Consider the following 21655-nt stretch of genomic DNA (forward strand, 5'->3'; position numbering starts at 1 on the left):
TATAAAATTAAAACATGTTTGATTGTAGATAAAATTATAGCTAACATCATCACAAATTTATATAATCTTAAAGATAATGGTCGGTGTATTTTACATTTATGGCCCTTTCTTTTTCCGGTCTTTACACAAGTTTCATTCTGACAATTCGCTACTGAATGGTAAGGAGCCCACACATTTGACGTTAGGGCCATATTCTTTTTTCACTTTATATTATTTATTTAATTTATATTTTTATTAGAATCGTCCATTACTATTGTCATTACTACAATCATGTTTATGAGGATTTAGCATTAATTCCTTAGGATAAACTCTTAGATTTTATCCTGTAAATTAATATTTATAACTAAATTAATTAATTTAGTAAACTATTTATTGTTAAATATATGTAAACAAATATGATAAACATTAGTAATATCTTAAAATGGAAGTCGGTGAGGTTTCAATTGACATTTTGAACCCCTACACTTTTAACACATGACAAGTCTAACCTTCATTTTAAAACTTTTGGTTTTTTCACTTCACTTCACACCCTCAACTTTTGATATTAAAGAATATTAACCCTTATCTTTAAGTAGGTTACACATTTGCTTCTAATTTTTGAAAATTGACAACTTTGACATCAACCTTTTCTCCTTCGTAACTTGACACCTCATTTTAGTTAAATTACTTTTACGATTTTACACTGTAACCTGTGACACGTTATTATACTTTTTTTATCAATGCCTAACCACGTTAATGTTTAAATTATTTTTATGACTCTACACCATAGTCTAAATTACCTTTTCAACCTTACACCGCAACGACCGAGACTTACTCTTTTTTTAATATGTCTAATGATGTTAATGTCACGAACGTAACGTATGTAACAAAGTAAAAAATGTGCAATGGCGCGTGCAAGTACCACACATTAATGTCATCATCGTAGACGTTGCCGCTGCAACGCACGGCCTATGGCAGTAACCTAGTAAGTCATCTTATTTTGTATGAGCACTCCATGAGGTGGTTCGTACTTGGTACAAATAAGTCACCTACTTTTGCTCTGTTTCTTACCAAAAAAAAGTTTTGTGCTTTGAATATTTAGTATTTTTTGCAATATCTTAGTCCTGTGGCTGTTTGGCAACTTCTGAATGAGTAAATGCTAAACCAATAAGAGCTCTGAACCATTAAGTGCTAAACTAGTAACACGTCTGAACCATTAAGAACCGGTATAATGCTTAAACATTCAGAGGCAAATGTCTGACCAATTCAGATTAGAGGTCTTAACTATTCAGACTCTGTATAATGCTTAACCATTCAGAGGTAAACGTCTGAACCATTCAGACATCTGCTCACGAAACAAACAGTCTGAACCATTAAGTGTTGAACCAGTAAGAAGTCTAAACCATTAAGAGGTAAACAAACATTCCCTATGACAAGCGAGGTTACCCCATGGTCTTATATATCTTTTCGGGTTAGTTTTATTCTGTATGATTTTTGGGTTTCGGTTAAAGAAACTCACCCCTACCACATTTGTTAATCTTTTTGATTCCTTTAAAAACTTTCTTGCAATTTGATAAATTAATTTTTGAGAAAAATGCAATTTGCGTCCCTGTGGTATGTCCCAAACATAAACCTGAGCCCCTAAATTAAATTTTTGGTTTTTTGAGCCCCTGACCTTATGAATTCATAACGCTTTGAGTCCCTACCGTCAGTTTGACTGTTTGAGGTAGGGGTAAGACCGTCTTTTGACATATATTAATAACACTTTGCGTTCCTATGGTATGAGTGAAATATCAACCTGAGCCCCTAAGTTCATTTTTTGCTTTTTTCTTAAGAAATCTAATAATTCAAATTAACTCTTTTATTTTTAAATAAATGCAATCTAATAATTAACTCTTTTTAAATAAACGCAATATAATAATTAAATGAATACTATGTATATCAAATTATTAAAGCCTAAATTCTCTTTTATTTTTAAATAAATGAAATATAATAATTAAATGTATACTATATATAACAAATTATTAAAGCGTAAACTGTATATTAAATGTAAAGTTTTAATACATACAATACAGAGACAAAACATCATACCAACTTCGTAGACTTGACGGAACTTACTGACTCGATAACAAAAGACCGTAACATACAATACAGAGACAAAACGTCAAAGATCCACAAGCAATTGTGGATCTTTACTGACGGGTGCACTTCGGAATGTAGCAGATATGAATAAATATAACCTCAGTGTAGGTAATTACATATCTGCCACTAGGGTTATATTCATTCATATGAATGAATATAACCCAAGTGGTAGATATGAAATTCCAGAGCTCGCTAATTACATATCTGCCACTGGGGTTATATTCATTCATATGTTACAATATAACCCAAGTGGCAGATACGTAATTAGCGAGCTCTGGAATTTCAAGGAAATCGAAGACCTACACTGGGGTTGTATTCATTCATATCAATCACTTCCTTATGTGCACCACACCATCTTCTAGGAGGTTGTCAAGTGTTCTCGCCTTCGTAGTTGGTGTTTTGCGTATCTTTACATCCGCAGCCATTCTGTACAACAAAACACATTCAAATGAGGAACACATTCAATCCAAAACTGATCCGATACAACAAAACACATTCAAATGAGGAACACATCCAATCCAAAACTGATCCGATACAACAAAACACATTCAAACCAGAATCAAAACCAAAACATATTCAAATGAGGAACACATTCAATCCGAAACTGATCCGATACAACAAAACACATTCAAACCAGCATCAAAACAAAAACACATTCAAATGAGGAACACATTCAATCCGAAACTGATCCGATACAACAAAACACATGCAAACCAGAATCAAAACCAAAACACATTCAAATGAGGAACACATTCAATCCGAAACTGATCCGATACAACAAAACACATTCAAACCAGAATCAAAACCCAAACACATTCAAACCCACATTCAAACCTCTGTTTTGATACCCTAACACATTCAAACCAAAAATCAAAACCAAAACACATCAAACCCACATTCAAACCCACAAGAATCAAAACCAAAACACATTCAAACCCTCTGTTTTGATACCCTAAACCCTAAACCCTAAACCCACAAGAATCAAAACCAAAACACATTCAAACCCGCATTCAAACCCTTTGTTTTGATACCCTAAACCCACAAGAATCAAAACCAAAACACATTCAAACCCGCATTCAAAACCTCTGTTGATACATCAAACCCAGAATCAACCCTCTGTTTTTTCAAAATAAACCGCAAATCATCGAATGGAACCCAAAATCAAACCCTCTGTTTTTTCAAAATAAACCGCAAATCATCGAATGGAACCCAAAATCAAACCCAAAATCATCGAATGGAACCCAAAATCAACCCTCTGTTTTTTTCAAAATCAACCAAAAATCATCGAATGGAACCCAAAATCAAACCCAGAATCAACCCTCTGTTTTTCACAATACAAACACATTCAAATCATCGAATCAAACCAAAAATCAATATGAGGATGAAGATGAACCTGATCTGTTCGATGATGAAGATGTTCGATGAAGATGATCTGTTGAAGATGATGATGATGATCTGTTGAAGATGATGATGATGATCGATGAAGATGATGAAGAGATCTGTTGAAGATGATGATGATGTTCTTGAGAGTTGGGAGAGCTCGATATTTGATGATGTGATGATAATGAAACTAGTTATGAATTTATTGAGGGTAGATATTAAGGGTGGGGGGTATTATGGACTTTTCACAACTGTAAAACGGTAAAACTGACGGAACACTGACGGCAGGGACTCATACTGTTATGAATTCATAAGGTCAGGGGCTCAAAAAACCAAAAATTTAATTTAGGGGTTCAGGTTGATGTTTGGGACATACCACAGGGACGCAAATTGCATTTTTCTCTTAATTTTTTGTTGCATAAACCAATTTCTGGTTTCTATTTACATTTCAACTTATCAAATATATGCTAATTCTTTTTATATATGATTCTTTCGTATTTTATACTTCTTAATAAAAAAAAAACTATGAACCAAATAATTGTTCACAATATTAATAATAGGCCAACGAATGTTTCATCGATTATCATTTGCACAATTGCACAGACAATGCTCATTGGTTCTAGAACACAACATACATTTTTTTAAATCAAATACAAATAACAAAACGATGCATTTGACCCAATGACATTGGTGAATTCTCTTTAGTTATGTGATGAGAGTTCAAACACTATTATAGTATTCTAATGGTATAGATTAGAGGTGCATAAAAAATCTGTATCCGAAACCAGGCCCGAGGAAAAAACATGGAACCGGTTAGTTTGTATCTGGAACCGAACCCGACTCTACCCGTAAGGTGTCACACCCTGAAAATCGCGACGGAAGACGCATGTGGTGATGGATATTGGCATACAATAATATATAAACAAACATAAATATTAATGCACTAGACATAAGATAGTTAAATACGTTTTACAGTCAATTAAAGTAAAAGTTAAAAGTGTTTAGTTTTAAAATTGAATGACAACAAAGGTATTCCCTGTGTGAAGTTGCGGAAATTCGGTGTTGCGGTATTGGTTCGGTTCATTATATCAATGACATAGTATCAGTACTCGATATAGTTTATAGTATCAAATTTGAGTACATCTCCACTTGAAAGAGAAAACCAAAAAACATAAATAAATAGTTATATTGGAATGTTGAGTAAAAATTAAACACGCCTGCGTATTTATTTTTTAAATAAAAGTTAATGAACACAAGTTGTTAGAGATAATCCAATTAAGTGAAAAATAAATGGGTTACATATGTATATTATTTAAAGTATAAAATATGATATTGAAATTAAAAAAAAAGTAAAATTTTATAATAATGTTAAGAGTAAAATGCCAAAAATGTCTCTGATGTTTGGTCATATTTCCTTGTTTCTTCAAAATGACTTTTTTGTACATTTGAGTCTTCAAGTTTGTGTTTTTTTGTCATTCTTGTCCACATACTAACCCAGTTTATTTTTTATGTTAAGTTGAAGGGCATTTTTGTCCTTTTAGATGGAACAAGCAAATATGAAACCTCAGGGACAATTTTGGTATTCTACTATATATAAAGGGGAAACAAGTAATAAAAAGGCATAAAACAAAAATGTAAGAGTAAAATGCCAAAATCGTCCCTGAGGTTTCAAATTTGCTTGTTTCATCGAAAAAGACAAAAATGTCATTCATCGTAACAGAAAAAATAAACCGAGTTAGTGACTTAGATGGAAATGACAATAAAATACAAACATAAAGGACTCAAAGGTATAAAAAAATCATTTTGAATGTAACAAACAAATACGATTAACTAATTAAGTTAATATTTATAGAAATAAATTAACTAATTAAGTTAGCCCAATGCTCTCAGTACTAATTGGGCTTTTTGCACTTGAAACTGGACCCATGCATACTCTTCTTCTGGCCTGTTCAGACTCCAGTCCCCTGAAATTGACTCTTCCTCACTTTACGCCCCAAACTGCACCGTCGATCACCATCTCCGCCGTCTGATCACCACCTCCGCCGTCCCTCACGCACAGGTATATTCCTCTCTTTCTCGATCTATTCTTCCGATTTATTTCTTCTCCAGATTTCCTTTTTGAATACTTAAATTCGCCTAATTGTGATTTGTGTATGAAACCCTAGGGTTCTTAGTCTAATTACATAATTTCGGATTTAATTTTACAAGGCGGTGAAAGATCAACGTTGATTTTAGGGTAAATTATAGGTATTTGAAAATTGATAAGGTGCTAACACTTGTAACATTTGGATTGATTTATGCAATCACTAGCTAACCGGCATATTTAGTTTAAGATGATTGCTTGCTTTCTCAAATGTGTTTTACTTGTTTGCTTGTTATATTCTAAATTGTTTTTTCAATCACTTTATTTGCTATGTGGATTGTGGAAGTATCGGATGTTCGACCGAGTAGGAACTTGCAACACAAGTTAGTTTCTGTTGCTTGATAATCTTTTTGTATAAGTCATCTTGCTGCTATTTATAAGAATTCGTGTTAGCTCTTGCCTCTTAGGCTGCTCATTATGGTTTAATGCTACCAGCCACATCAGACTTTAACACCCCATAACACTGTCCCGGGGGCGTTAAAGTGGGCGCACGCCACCCGTGGGAACGTGAGCATGTTTATGGGTGTGAGAGGAGAAATAGGTGGGGCCCACCCTCAATGCACCAATCACAGATTTTCTTTTTCTTTTTTTTCATTTTTCTTCTTTTTTAAATATTAGGTAAATCATAACTTGATTGTTAAATAGTAGGTTAGTTAAAGTCCATTGTTTACGTGGCAGGGCGGGCGTTATGTTAAACCACAATGCATAGCCTTAAGGTTGTCATGATTAAAAGAGTAGATGAGATCAACGCTTGTGCTTTGCACTGTTAGGAATTTAGGTATTGCAAAACACATACACGAACACAAACGAAAAACTGCAAGAGATCAGAAATCAAACAAAGATGAACACGAGATATTACGTGGTTCAGTTGAGGTGACCTACATCCACGGGCTGCAACTAGGGTAATCTCTTATTACTATGTGCCTCACTTGTGAGGATTTACAATGTATTAGCGCACACACACACACATATATATAGGATTAGGTTCAAGAGTGAACACTAGTGTAGCTTGCGAACTGAGTGAACTAATCCTGACCATACACGTGTGTAGATCAATGGCCAGGATTTGATGTTGAAATACGCTAGTGTATTTTACAATTTGATGATGAGATCCTGGCCATACACGTGTGTAGATCAATGGCCAGGATTTGTTCACTCAGTTCGCAAATACACTAGTGTTCACTCTAGAACCCCACCCTATATATATATATATATATATATATATATATAGGTTACAAATTACGGTTACTAGCTTATTCAACCAGAAACAAAAAACGGGCCTAAAATAATAAGTCAAAGTAGGGTCCCCATGTCTCTCTCTGCCGAACTCTATAATCCCAAACCGAGGCCCAAATCAAGCCTACAAAACCCATCATGCACACATCGTTTGATTGAAATGGCAAAGTTGATAGAACTTGTTTTTTGCACATTTCGCCAGTGAATCAACAAAATTGCCATCTTTTGTAACACTGTATATATCCATCTGTGTCAGGTAGACAATAGATGCATTTTCTCACTATGAATAAAGTCATACTAGTCAAATGATTTGATTCGGGATTTATTATGTTTGTTTATATTCATCTGAATTTATCTAATACAATGAATACAAACTTCATATTGTTACTGAGTGTGCTAGTTTCATTTAATTGATAGCTAATCATCGTCATTTCTCAATGTTTGTTGATGATTGATGTAAGGGGCATTTTCTTTTAACTTACAATAATGTTAAAAGTATTTGGAGAAAAAAAACTTATCTATATAAACCCTAGACCTTAGCTTAAGGGGCTGTTTAGCAACATCTGAATGGTTAAGTGCTGAAGCAGTCTGAACCAATAAGTGCTGAACCAGTAAGAGGTCTGAACCATTAAAAGCTTGTATAATGTTTAATTGTTCAGAGGCAAATGTCTGACCAATTCAGATTAGAGGTCTTAACCATTCAGACTCTATATAAATCTTAACCATTCAGAGGCAAATGTCTGAACCATTCAGACATCTGCTCGTGAAACAAACAGTCTGAACCATTAAGTGCTGAACCAGTAAGAGGTCTGAACCATTAAGAGCCTCATTAAGAGGTAAACAAACAGCCCCTAAGATGATGAAATATGAAAACACTAATTTTAACATAACTTAATCATTTTTCACTGCAATTGAATTATGTGAACTGCTATCGGGTATTTAACAGCTATTATGGATGGCGGTACACCTAATTTCAAAACATGGAATATCATATACCCTGTTTACATAAATTCAAAGAAGACTATTGCCGAAGGTAGAAGAATCTCTGCTACAAAAGCATGCGAAAACCCTACCGCTTTAGAAATCGGCGATTGTTGTGGCCATCTCAAAATTCCTTTTGCTATTGAGGTTTTTTCTCTTCTATCAATAAACTTTCCCAATTTTATATTGAGTAAACTTCCGTTTTGCTCCTTGTGGTTTGGTCATTTTAACGGTTTTGCTCCAATAGTTTAAAAATAATCATTTTCCTCCCTGATCTTTCGAGTTTGTCGCCAGTTTGCTCCCTAATCTTTCGAGTTTGTCGCCAGTTTCCTTCCTAATGGAGTTAGAGGCTGGGAGCAAAATGAAGATAAGTTAGAAAATTCAGGGAGGAAAATGGCTATTTTTAAACTATTGGAGCAAAACCGTTAAAATGACCAAACCACAGGGAGCAAAACGGAAGTTTACTCTTTTTTATTACTTACATAATATGAAAATCATGTATTTGTAAGTTGTAACCTTTTTGTAATGGTTTTAAAGATTGATAAGGCATATCCAAGGGATTTCATGCAAGTGGGGAGGGTGCGGGTTTTGCTGAAAAGACCAGATGGGAGTCCACATAATCCCCTTATTACATCCAGTAAGCATAATTCTCTAATTCAGATTCAAACGTCATTTTCGTCCTTGAGGTTTGGCCAGTTTTGCGACTGTTGTCCGAAGGTTTGTTTTTTCCGCATACGGATCCAAAAGGTTTAAAGTCTTGTCATTTTCATCCAGCTCGTTAACTCCATCTATTTTTCTTCGCTAAGTCAGGGGTATTTTTGTCTTTTTTATTTAGTAAGGTATTTTGAATACCTGTACATTATGCTAAATGCTTGTACATAAAGTGAAAAAGACCGAATTGCCCAAGACGAAAATACCCCTGACTTAATGGAGAAAATAGATAGAATTAATGAGCCGGATGAAAATGGCAAGATTTTAAATCTTTTGGATCCGGATGCGGGAAAACAAATCTTTCAACAAAAGTCGCAAAACAGACCAAACCTCAGGGACGAAAATGGCATTTTACTCTCTAATTTATTGTATTCTGCTATGATGTCCTCACATGGTTTTCTGTAAATAGTTATAAAGTTTGGTAAGTAAGTTGTGGTTTGTTTGTATGGTGGCAGAAAAACAGCTGATGATTCGTATTGCTGAATTGGTTCCTAGACACCCGGGTAGAGTGAAGAAACAAGAAGCGGCTGCATCTGCTTCAAATGCTGCTGCACCTTCGAAATCTGGCAAGGGTGGGAAAAAGAAGAGATAGATTCGTGTGTAACTTTCGGTTGGAATTTGCTAGGCTCCTTGGTTGGTTGCGTAAGACGTTTTGTATCTTATGGGTGTTTCAGATTAAACATGTTTTCAAAATACTTAGAACAAAGATGAGAGAACCGAACAGAATATAAGCCTCCGGACCGGTTTGATTTTTCAGTTTTCAGAGATGAGACATTTTGTTGATTTTTCAAAATACTGTTTTTCTGCACACACCAATCAGAAGAACAGAGCACTAAGAAAAACATCTTAAGGTCCTGGTTGGTTTGCAAAATACTCTAAAATTGGAATTAGAATTAAGTTGCGTCTAAAATCGTGTTTGTTTAGTTTGATCGTTGAAAATGTCAGAAATCAGTTCGATGAAGAAAACGAAACCTTACCTGAAGTTGAACCATACCAAGATCGTTCCATCTTCGTTTCGGTGGACATGACTAGCTGGTTAAGTTTTAGGAAGAGGAAGTAACGACTTGGAATTTTATCAACTAAAATTTTACAATTTATTATTAATATCAATCCCTTTATAAAAATTTATTATTAATATCAATCCCTTTATATAAACATTCTAATTCCTTTTAAAACATTCCTCAAGGACCTCAACCCAAAAGTGTTCCAAAGTTCAAATATCTACTTGGGGTATCACACAGCCTGTAAACTGGTAGAAATAATAACGTATCTTTAATGCATATCTATTCGGGGTATCACAAAACCTCTAAACTAGTAGAAATAATTACTTATTTTTAAAGGCCCGAGAGAAGCTAGCACACTTTGGCCATCTTGGTCACATGATCCTCTTAGGTATCGCACAACCTAGGTACGTGTGGATAATCGTTTTAGAATTCCAAATCCAACCACAAATACAACACACGTAAACCGAAGACGTACTCAAGGTACCTCATCTTCATCGACGTGTATGCCAATAGAATTTTATTTGTATAATTTGTTGATAAAGCGTGTTTTTTTTTTTATAAAACATCATTATGAAGCGAAGATGTCAAACAAATCACGATATCATTGAGTAGATATTGACTATTCATAATCATTATAATTTTTAACTTATTTAAGTTTGTATCATCTTTGGTTATTTTGGTCCATGGTTTTGAATTTCACTATTTCAGTCTCTTGGGGCATATATTGTGGTTTAAGACAAAACTAATTTTCCTTATCAAGTAATAGTATATATCACAATCTCTTCTTAAATTTATTGTTATAATTTTTAAGTTGTTATTCGTAACTAATAATCTGTCACCGCAGATCTCGTCTGGTATTTATGAATGCGTATTTATATTATTTTGTAGCACTAAATGTCAACTTGGGGATGTAGCTCATATGGTAGAGCGCTCGCTTCGCATGCGAGAGGCACGGGGTTCGATTCCCCGCATCTCCATTATTTTTAGTTTCAATTTTTTGGTCATAGGACTATCATCATTTTACATCCGTCACACCTTTGGAATGTTTTACTTGGCTCGATTCGGGCTGTATTCTTCATCTCAATTTTCATATAGGTTAAGCAAAAATAATAGCTAAGGGTTTTTCTTGAATGGCTAACCTTACTGCGATCCAACAACCCCACACCTTTTACACCTTATTTTTTTTTTTTTTTGAACGCCAAACTGCAACTTTATTCTATCACCAAAAAGTATTTCCTTTTTGGTTCTTCAATAGTCGGTGTTTTATAAAATTCCAACAAATCTTTCATAGAGAATGCAAAAAATCTGTTGGATTTTGCACCACAAGCTCACCTAGTGCCATAACATCAACGCTACATAACAACCCGTAAATAGGTGATCTGCATCTTCTTCTTGATCCCCGCATAGCTTACATATTACCCTACGTATACAAAAACAAGTTGGGGGAATAGTGCCACACAGCTGTGTGGCACTTCCCTATTGGACCATACCATTTTTAATTTAATTTTATTCACAGTTTAAAAGTACGCTTTCGTCCTTCGTTTAAAATTACGGTTTTGCCCTCAGCTCAAAATAAAATTATAACTTTGCCCTTAGCTCAAAATTACGCTTTTGCCCTTGGGTCAAAAACTCTTTTTTTTATTTTGTTCCCAGTTTAAAATTACGGTTTCGCCCTCCGTTTAAAATTACGTTTTTGCCCCCATCTTAAAATAAAATGTTGTTTTTTCCTCTAGCTCAAAATTACAATTCTGCCCTCAGCTCAAAATTATGTTTTTGCCCACAGTTCAAAATAAAATTATGTTTTTCCCCGTAGCTCAAAATTATGATTTTGCTCCCAGTTTAAAATTATGATTTCGCCTCCCGTTCAAAATATAATTAAGATTTTGCCCTCTGTACAAGACATACATGTTATGAGAGTGAAATATTCGGCTTATTGCCCCGCAGGCAAAAACTAGTTGATGCTACATAGAGTTAATTCTCCTTTTACTACACACTACATACACCTTATCTAATACACCCTCCAAGATTTGAATTATTATCATTATTATTGCACTAATTATTTTCTTAATCTAAACAATACATTGTTTACTTTTTAGTTCTGTAATGAGTTTCTCATTTAATCATGCAACATTACTATTCACACAACGTATGTTTTATTCATCTTTTGCATATATTTTTACCAGCAAGCAAGAGTACTTATAGTCATTTCAAGTTAGTCATCTTTGACGAGCGCCTTGTTGATGGATGGGCAGTTATTTGTGTTTGCAGATAGAGGATACCATAAGTTCTGTTCAGTGAAGCTGTAAATTTCAGCTTTCGAACTGCATCAAGGGTTGAAATCAAATTCGTCATGTCCAATATGTATGTCCGAGAATACATTAAGAACCATCATGAATAATAATAGCGTTAGAACCAACTAAATGATTCAAACAGGCGGTTTGGAACTAAATGTCCAATATGTTAACTTTGATTTTTTTTGTTTCACATGAACATATAATAAAAACCCGAAATGCATAGAACTTGTAGAACAAGAAAATTAATGAAAAAAGTAAATACTTGAGAAATACGGGCTATATCGCTTCTCATACTACTACTTCTAGTTCTCGGACTTTGGTATGTATCACGAAGTTTGGAAACGCTTGAGTGATCTCCCTGTGATAAAACATATCAATTGTTTATACTTTATACTTATTCTGGTGTTAAAATATAAAATATAAAATACAAATGTTAAAACTTGCCTTAGAAGGGGAAGTGTCATATTCTTGAGAATGGATGGATTTTTCGAGACGAATATCTTCCACTCTTCTATATCGATCTTTCCGTCTCCATTCAGATCCGCATCCAGAATTGTCTGACCGAACAGACGAAGAAAAAAGTCAAACTAAAAAGTCAAAGTTGAAGACCAAAAACCTATGATTATTACCTTATTTAAGATACCTTCAACTGCATCTTCTGATAAATCAACATTCATTTCACTCAAAAGAGCCAAAACCATCTCCTTCAACTTCAAATTATGAAACATTTCCAATATCAGCGTTCGATAAAAAGTCAAACTTTGACTACATGCCAAAACTTCACTATGTCTATTTAGAGTTAATAGCCAAGATGGTCCCTGAGGTTTGCTCACTTTTGCCACTTTAGTCCAAAATCCAAAATTTTTAAATCTGAGTCCTTGAGGTTTGCATTTTGTTGCCATTTTAGTCCAAATTTCAAAAACCCCATTTTTTGACTGTTGCAACCAGCCTATTTTGTCCTTTCGTACAGGGGTATTCTGGGTTCTTGATCTGAGTTTGTTATAATAACTCATAAAAATGACCAAAATACCCCTGCACAAAAAGACAAAATAGGCTAGTTGCAACAGTAAAAAAGGGAGTTTTTGAAATTTGGACTAAAGTGGCAACAAAATGCAAACCTCAGGGACCCAGATTTAAAAATTTTGGATTTTGGACTAAAATGGCAAAAGTAAGCAAACCTCAGGGACCATTTTGGCTATTAACTCGTCTATTTAACTATTTTCATTTACCTCGTCACGTTCTATGAAACCGTTGTGCTTCAAGTCATACAATCTAAACATGACTGTAATGAGATCATAAAACGTTACCATTAGTTAGCGGACGATACGTTCGAAAGCTTTAAAGCTAGTGAAGTTTGACTTTTATGAGTCAAACCAATTCATTTTGGTTATAGATCATTAACATGGTCCATGCATCTTACATTCGATTTTGACTGATTCAGGTGCATCCGGGTGGAAAACGCTTAGCGAACGAACAAATTCGTCAAACTCAATTACTCCGTTTTTCTTGATGTCAAATGTGTCAAACAGCTGCAAAATGCAAGCAAGAAATCAACATTGTGGATAATGAAATGATTTAATTTTACAAAATTAATTTAATTTTACTCACTCTATCTGCAAAAAAATTCTGCATGCTGCTATTGCTGAAAAGTGCAAGCAGAAACTCTTCCTGTTCATAACATGACAAAAATAAATAGCTTCTTAATCTTTATCTGACGATTAAGCCGCCTCTGTTGGAACACCACTGGGTCACTGACACACTGTCTAGCGCGCCAGTGACGTGTCATATGGGCCATGTGATGTCACATGGGTTGTATGACAGACGAAAAATGGTCATATGGGTCGTATGAGACCAAATGAGGCGGTGTTTTCCAAATCATATGGGCCCATATGATGTGTTTGACTGATGTGACTACCGACAAATTCATATGAACTGTATGACCAATTTTCACCCTATCATATGACCTGTATGATGTGACAGCAGGTTTGGTCTGTACATTTGAAGGTGGTGTTTGCATAATATAATGAGCGGAATCATGTTATTCAAAGTTGTAATATTAAGATAATCATATCTCGAGCGTTTAATAAGAAAGTACCTTGTGAATACGACCATCTTCAATAATAGCATAGCTTAATCCCTCAAAAAGATCATACAATGCCTCTATCTCATTAATACTAACTGCGAAACAAAAAAATAAAAAGATATGATCATGTTAATTCACCTAAAATTTTGTTTCAAACATGTTTTTGTTACTAACATAATGTCTCGGAAGCAAGACGCGCGTGTTGTATAGCTCGACTCGGGTTTCTAAGTTTCTTCAAGAAACAACAACATTCTTTAACGGTCATATTTGTCATGGTCAAGTATTGATGAGTACACACCTATCAAAACATCCAATTAACATCAAAACTGCTTAAAAATACAAGAAAGTCGTCGTTCCAAAAAAAAAAAACATCAAAACTGCTTAAAAAATCGATCATGTACTATTTAAAGAAATGGATGAAATCATCCAAATTTTCCATTTTTATCATATACCCAAAATAAAACTAATTCAACCCTCCATCATTCTTGAACTAGAGACAAATTATCAAGTGTTCATCAATCAAGAAACACACACACACACACCCACATACATACCTGAAGATTACAAATGAATGGAAGATGAAGAAGTTAAGAGGCTACAATTGAAAATGGTGTCTAGAAATGAGTTAAAAATGATCTCTAAGATTTGAATTGTTCTTCCAAAATTATTGTGTGTTCATGACTAATGAAACCAGATCAAGATTTGTCATGTTGTGATAAAATGTCAACCGCATTTTTTTATTGTTGAAAAGATCACTTGTCACGTTGATCCGAATATAAATAAGATTCCTAGTTGTACTTTTTGGAGTTTGTTTCAATAATTTCATTTTTTAAAGAGTTAATTGCCCGGATGGTCCCTGTGGTTTCATGTTTTTTCACGTTTAGTCCCCACCTTTGCGAAATAGCAGGTATGCTCCCTATGGTTTGTCATTTTGTTACTCGGATAGTCCCCTGACATTTACTCCGGGGACTATCCGAGTAACAAAATGACAAACCATAGGGAGCATACCTGCTATTTCCAAACTAACTGACATCTACTCAGGGGACTATCCGAGTAACAAAATAACAAACCATAAGGAGCATACCTGCTATTTTCAAAAGGTGGGGACTAAATGTGAAAAAACGTGAAACCACAGGGACCATCCGGGCAATTAACTCTTTTTTAAATGATCAACGACTTTCTTGATAGTGGAAAATTGTATTCACCGGTCTCTTGGATCTAAACTTGATAATTGGATCTAAACTTGGATCTATACTATAATAAATGAAATTAAATCTTTGATAAAATTCGAAACGGGCTTAAACTGATTAAATTTTTTAGCGGGGTAAGTTAATCTATAGAGTACACTTAACGTAATAAAAATCTATATCTATACTATATAATAAAAGAAACCAATGGATGGACATATATCATTCATTAGAGCCATCTATTTTTTAGTTTTCTCATCTCTATCTCCTACTTAATTATAATTAATATTAATTAAAAGATAATTATTAATTAATATTTATTAAAATATAATTATAAAATAAAATTTAATATAAATTTAAACAATTCATATCGGAGATAATATAGTCTTTTGAAATATTTATTAGATTTCAAAATTATTTATCTTGAAATTAACAATAGAGGTACACTTAGGGCTGCAAACGAACCAAACGTTCAGCGAACAGTTCGTGAACCGTTCGGCGGAAAGTTCGTTTGTGTTCGTTCGTTTATTAAACAAACGAACACGAACAAGAAATTTCGTTCGTTTAGTTAAATGAACAAACATGAACAGAGGTCGTGTTCGTTCGTCTATGTTCGTGAACGTTCGATAACGTGTTCGTTTGTGTTCGATGGTTATTAGTGTGTTAGTTTTTTATAATTATTTAAATACTTTAAAATTTCGACAAATTAAATATCTAATAAGTGTGAGTGTATTATATATTCTGTTTATGAACGATTGTTTGTGTTTGTTTGTTTCCATTTGTGTTCATGAACATTAGTTTGTGCTCATTTGTGTTCGTCAACGTTCGTTTTTGTTCGTTGCCTAAAATTAACAAACAAACACAAACGAACACGAACAAATTCCTTTTCTTAACAAACGAACACGAACATAAAATCTCGTTCGATAAGTGTTCGTGAACGGTTCGCGAACACATATATTTCTTAACAAACGAACACGAACAAGATCTTGTTCGTGTTCGTTCGATTCGTTTGCAGCCCTAGGTACACTAAATATAAATTAATAGAATGTAAAGAGTTAAATGCTATTTTAGTCCCTGTGGTTTTGGGATATTTTGTCAGTTTAGTCCAAAAGTTTTATAATACACACGATTTATAAAGATATAACAAGATACAACTTTTTTATTGATTGGTATATAAAATTACATGTGCTCAACCCATACAATACACGAGGTTCTTAAAAATGTAACTTTTTCATTATTTAATATACAAAATTAAATTTACTCAACTCATACAATACACGAGGTTCTTAAAGATATAACTTTTTTCTTATTTAATATATAAAATTACATTTATTTAACCCATGTAATAAACGAGATTTTTAAATATATATATATTACATTTATTCAACCTGTGTAATAAATAGTGTTTTTAAAGATATATTTTTTTTATTATTTGGTATACAAAATTACATTTATTAAACTCGTGTATTACATGAGATTCTACCCTAGTCTATACTATATAATAAAAGAAACCAATAAAAGGACACATGTCATTCATTGAAGCCATCTATTTTTATAGATAATTAATATCAATTAAAAAATAATTATCAAATTAAATTTAATATAAATTTAAATAATTTGTATAGGGGATAATATAATATTTTATAATATTTATAACTTTGTTATAGTTTCCTTTCTTACCCCAAAACTTGATCAAATTTTATCTTTACCCTTTATTAGCCCTTAAGTTCAGGAAATGCAATTTTTAACCACTGAACTTTCTATGAACTCTGTAAATGACACTTTGACCCCCTCAAGAGTTTTTGCCTTGATGATATAAATTCGAGTTAGTCGGGTCGCGTATAATATGTTATGATTGTACGATATAAATTAGATTTACGTTACGTTTTGATCCAATCGCAATGCAACTATTGGATATATTGAGTTCAATCAGATACGTCAAAACGTGCGTTTTCATATGGTTAACACATCACATAACACTTGGACTAATCCCTTCGATATAAATTAATAAGATGTAAATGATTTATTTATTTTATTAAACTAAAGTAGTTAAGGATAGAACCTATTTCAAAAATGTTTATAAGGGGTAAACAAAAATATTAATCAATGTTTATTGGTTTTATACTTCATGCTCAATTCTCAACTCAAATACGGTAATCACTATGTTTACGTGACATTTATAAGAACGGTCACCGCAATCACCCCATCCATCGTATATCGAGTATATCCATCAGTTTTTTTTAAAGATGTTACTACACAAAATTACATTTATGCAACTCGTGTAATACACGTGGTCTTTAAAAAATATAACTTTTTATTATGTAGTATATAAAATTAGATTTGTTCAATCCATATAATACATAGGGTTTACAAAGATATAACCTTTTATTGTTTGGTATATAAAATTACATGTGCTCAACCCGTATAACACACGAGGTTCTTAAAAATGTAACTTTTGTCATTATTTAATATATAAAATTAAATTTACTTAACCCGTACAATACACGGGGTTCTCAAAGATATAATTTATTTTATTATTTAATATATAAAAATATATTTATTTAACCCGTGTAATACACGGGGTTCTAACCTAGTTACATATAAAGAAAATAACGATTGAAAATTGCATATGAAGGAACTCAAAATTATGCATGAAGCACAATCAAAATTATGCAATCTATAAAATCTCTTTTACTCTTTATACATTAATAACCTTTTGTAAACGGTTGTGAAAATTTGATGATAAAATTTTAAATTTATAGACCTATAATTGTTTTAAATAGAAAATATATAAGCTGTATTATTTTAATTAAAGTTGAAGTCTTTAAGACTCTTGTAAAAAATATAAACCGACAATGATTTTTTTTTACTCGAGACCATGCTGATGGGGGATTGGCACACTCGACAATACTTGCTATCATGCGAGTTCAATCTAGCGATAAGGCTATGTGTTATGGTTCTCTCACTTTGTCTTCTTTTCTTCATCCTCAAATGTCATCTTAACGTCACATTATCATCTCTTGCATGTTTCACTCTTTTTATTTTTATTTTTTAAAACAATATAACTCAGATAAATAATTAATTAATAACAAAATAAAATACATATTTATAAACGGGGTTCTTTTATTTAATGAAGTGACTATCATTATCCTTATATTAATTTCTAACTCTTTTGAATAGTAACCAACTAAATGAATAGTGACATCACTAAATGGATAGTGGCTATCCTTATATTAATTTCTAACTCTTTTGAATAGTAACCAACTAAATGAATAGTGACATCACTAAATGGATAGTGGCTGCTAGTGATGTCACTATTCTATTAGGCCAACTTTTAGAAGGCTACGCGGGGTGTGTACGGTTCGGTTCGATTCGCTTTTTGGGCAAAATCAAAACCGAAACCAATATGTCGGTTTTTGGCTTTTAAAAACCGTTCGGTTTCGGTTTTTTGGTTCGGTTCGGGTTTTCGGTTATTTCGATTTTGGAACAAAATTATGTAAGATTCAAAACATAATAAGTATAATTATTATACTATCCTTATATTAATTTCTAACTCTTTTGAATAGTAACCAACTAAATGAATAGTGACATCACTAAATGGATAGTGGCTGCCAGTGATGTCACTATTCTATTAGGCCAACTTTTAGAAGGCTACGCGGGGTGTGTACGGTTCGGTTCGATTCGGTTTTTGGGCAAAATCAAAACCGAAACCGATATGTCGGTTTTTGGCTTTTAAAAATCGTTCGGTTTCGGTTTTTTGGTTCGGTTCGGGTTTTCGGTTATTTCGGATTTGGAACAAAATTATGTAAGATTCAAAACATAATAAGTATAATTATTATACATATTAATAGAAAGAGGCCATAAACAGTGTTTTTTGATTTTTTTTAATATTTTTTCTAGGTTTTTATTATTATATTGTTTTATTAATTTAACTGATATAAACATATATTTTTATATAATTTTTAAGATACGATTAAAGTACCAATTATCAAACAAGAAATCATAAAAATGAATATATACTGGTACCGATGTTGTTCAGTACGGTATGGTAGCGATACAATATTAATTCATCGAAAGCAAAAACACTAAAAATAAATATTGATACGGATACAGATGTTATTCAATCGGTTTTGACTGAATTTGGTACGATAGCGACACAATATCTGTTTAAAAATTATATATCGTAATGTTGAAATAAAAAGAGGGGTACAATTGTTTTTTATTTTTTTTCAATATTGTTTTCTAAGGTTTTATTATTCTATTTGTTTATTACTTTAATTGATTTAAGTATATTTTGTTCTCTCATATAACTTTTAAGATACGATCAAAGTATCCGTTATCAAACAGGAAACAATAAAACGGAATGTATACCGGTACCGGTCATGTTCAGTACAATATGGTAGCGATATAATATCAATTTATTGAAAGCAAAAAAAACTAAAAAAAAATATGGTACCGATACAAATGTTGTTCAATTGGTTTCGATTGGGCTTATGATAGCGGCAAAATATCCGTTATAAAAAAAATTCGTAATGTTGAAATAAAATAAACATAAAATGCAAGCGAACTGAACCGATATCAACTGAACAACATATATAGGTACCATATCAATATGTGTTTTTTAGTTTTCGATCGATGTAATGCTTTCTCTTTCAATTACTATATCGAATGCAGGTACTGTAACGAACCAAATTGATACTGCCTTAATCCCCGCCGCGAAGCGCGGAGGAATATCACTAGTTATATTCAGTTTTATTATCAGTGTATTTACAATAATTACATTAGTTTAGGGTTATTGGATGTTATCACTCCTAATTATTGGGTATTGGCTGTTGTCACTTCCAACTATCACTTTGACTCCCACCACTCCCAACTAAACACTTAGTGTGTTGTGTCACTCCGCAGACGAACCTTTCTTAGTGTTTGACTTGTGTTCTTGGTGATATTAGACTAACACTTTGTGAATTACTATTGAGTGCAGATGAATTTGGTCCTAAAAGAAAAAAAGTGGAGTCAAAAACCACTCAACCGGAGTGACACAATACACAAAGTGTTAAGTTGAAAGTAATGGGAGTCAAAGTGATAGATGGGAGTGACAGCAGCGACTAGTTGGGTGTGATAAAATCCAATAACCCATTAGTTTATTACAATGGTATTCCTATAGACACTGTAGATCCCATTGACAAGCATGTGTAGCACCTTATTGAGGATGTCATGGGCTTTGACAATCGCTTCTTAGCCATTATTATTTATTATTTATTTGTCACAAATATTAAATAGATGTCAAAGAAATAAGTTTAAGTGCTTCCTTAAATAAGATACAACTATTTCAAAGTTGAATAAACAAGTACAACTGTTGTACTTAGATAAGGTGTCACAATTCACAAATAGATCATTGTATTTTAGTGAAATATAAGATTGAACACCTCTTTCTATCATATTTGTGCTGCATGTCCTTGTGATTTAAGTATGGCAAATTGTCTATAAACAAAAGGGTTGTTCAAAGAAATCGCCATACTAAAAACCGAACAAAAAAACATATCGGAATCAAACCGAAAAAGAGGTTAACCTTGGAATTTGGATGCTTTTTTCCTAGGTATCTGTTTGAAACACTAAGAAGATGTTTGAATGGAGTGCAAACATAGTTTGCATTCATGATAGAGCTTTTCAATTCAATGAAGGCCGTGAGATCCGATATAAGGTTATTCACTAGCCAAGTTCGATCCAGATTAGGTTTAATTGGGGCTCGAGCTTGTTGGATGTCCCCTTCGATATATATGATTAATACAAAATTTTTAATGAAATGAACGGCGAAACTATACACAAGAATATGCAGAAAGTCGCGCACTTGAATGTGAATACAAAGATAATGTATTACACAATTGATTTAGCAAATCATATAGACCAATAGACCATCCGGGTAATTAACTCTTAGAGGTTGTTTGGTAGCCTCTTAACGTTAAGAGAGTACCTTTGAATTAATCAACATTAAGTGTGTTTGGTTCACTAAGAGGATGCCTTTGAATCAGTCAATAAGACTTTTACCCATTAAATTTTAAAATGATGTTGAATAAAAATTTTACCCCTTTATCCATTCACCTGTGTTTATAACTCTCAGCCGGCTACTCATGCACCACCTCCTCCACCGCCAACCAATCAGGTTGAGCCAAGTCAGTCCTCTTACTGGTTTAGAATCTCTTACCTGGTCAAACCTATTAATAACTCAGCACTTAACGACACAGATGTTGACAAACAACCCTTAATATTTATAACTTTTTGCAACAATGAATAGAGTCTAAAATCGTCATTATAGCTAAGAAGAGGGTCCCTCAAAAACGTAAACCGTTATAGGTAGGGGTTTGCAAGGTTCGGTTCGATTTTTGGGTAAAACTGAAACTGTAACCGAAATTTCAGTTTTCAGTTTTTGTAAACCGTTCGGATTCGGTTATTTTGGTTTTAGCTATGATTCGGTTCGTTTTTTTGGTTTTTGAAACAAATTACGTAAGATTCAAAAA

General features: G+C 33.1%; 2 protein-coding genes and 1 non-coding gene across 4 annotated transcripts; 2 read left to right on the forward strand and 1 right to left on the reverse strand.

Moving 5' to 3' along the window:
- Positions 1–5408: 5408 nt before the first annotated feature.
- On the forward strand, positions 5409–9355 carry LOC110864452 (signal recognition particle 19 kDa protein). 2 transcript variants are annotated; one of them, XM_022113528.2, is made up of 5 exons: positions 5430–5560; positions 6323–6546; positions 7827–8008; positions 8399–8498; positions 9028–9355. In XM_022113528.2, the coding sequence occupies exons 3-5, from the start codon at positions 7832–7834 to the stop codon at positions 9162–9164; spliced, it is 414 nt and encodes a 137-aa protein (XP_021969220.1). In that variant the 5' UTR covers positions 5430–5560; positions 6323–6546; positions 7827–7831; the 3' UTR covers positions 9165–9355. The 2 variants fall into 2 exon arrangements, with proteins under 2 accessions (XP_021969219.1, XP_021969220.1); XM_022113527.2 differs by lacking the exon at positions 6323–6546 and having other exon boundaries at positions 5409–5560.
- A 1125-nt stretch (positions 9356–10480) lies between these two features.
- Positions 10481–10553, forward strand: TRNAA-CGC. The gene has a single exon. It is a non-coding gene; the product is annotated as a tRNA-Ala (tRNA).
- Positions 10554–11952: 1399 nt separating this feature from the next.
- Positions 11953–14657, reverse strand: LOC110864451 (calcineurin B-like protein 7). The gene is made up of 9 exons (XM_022113526.2): positions 14508–14657; positions 14128–14251; positions 13966–14048; positions 13479–13538; positions 13291–13399; positions 13100–13152; positions 12500–12580; positions 12315–12427; positions 11953–12228 (listed from the first exon to the last, which is right to left on the reverse strand). The coding sequence occupies exons 2-9, from the start codon at positions 14225–14227 to the stop codon at positions 12159–12161; spliced, it is 669 nt and encodes a 222-aa protein (XP_021969218.1). The 5' UTR covers positions 14228–14251; positions 14508–14657; the 3' UTR covers positions 11953–12158.
- Between the last annotated feature and the right edge of the window lie 6998 nt (positions 14658–21655).

This window comes from Helianthus annuus, chromosome 6 (assembly GCF_002127325.2).
Source record: "Helianthus annuus cultivar XRQ/B chromosome 6, HanXRQr2.0-SUNRISE, whole genome shotgun sequence".
Lineage (NCBI taxonomy): Eukaryota > Viridiplantae > Streptophyta > Magnoliopsida > Asterales > Asteraceae > Helianthus > Helianthus annuus.

Bases quoted from the DNA above. Each gene is read 5' to 3' on its own strand.
- LOC110864451 (XM_022113526.2), bottom strand. From the start codon at position 14,227: ATGACAAATATGACCGTTAAAGAATGTTGTTGTTTCTTGAAGAAACTT. The intron at 13,400-13,478 runs GTGAGTAAAATT...TGCATTTTGCAG, and splicing joins AGAATTTTTTTGCAGATAGA to CTGTTTGACACATTTGACAT. The intron at 13,153-13,290 runs GTAAGATGCATG...ATCTCATTACAG, and splicing joins TGAATCAGTCAAAATCGAAT to TCATGTTTAGATTGTATGAC.
- LOC110864452 (XM_022113527.2), top strand. From the start codon at position 7,832: ATGGATGGCGGTACACCTAATTTCAAAACATGGAATATCATATACCCT. The intron at 8,009-8,398 runs GTTTTTTCTCTT...ATGGTTTTAAAG, and splicing joins AAATTCCTTTTGCTATTGAG to ATTGATAAGGCATATCCAAG. The intron at 8,499-9,027 runs GTAAGCATAATT...GTATGGTGGCAG, and splicing joins TAATCCCCTTATTACATCCA to AAAAACAGCTGATGATTCGT.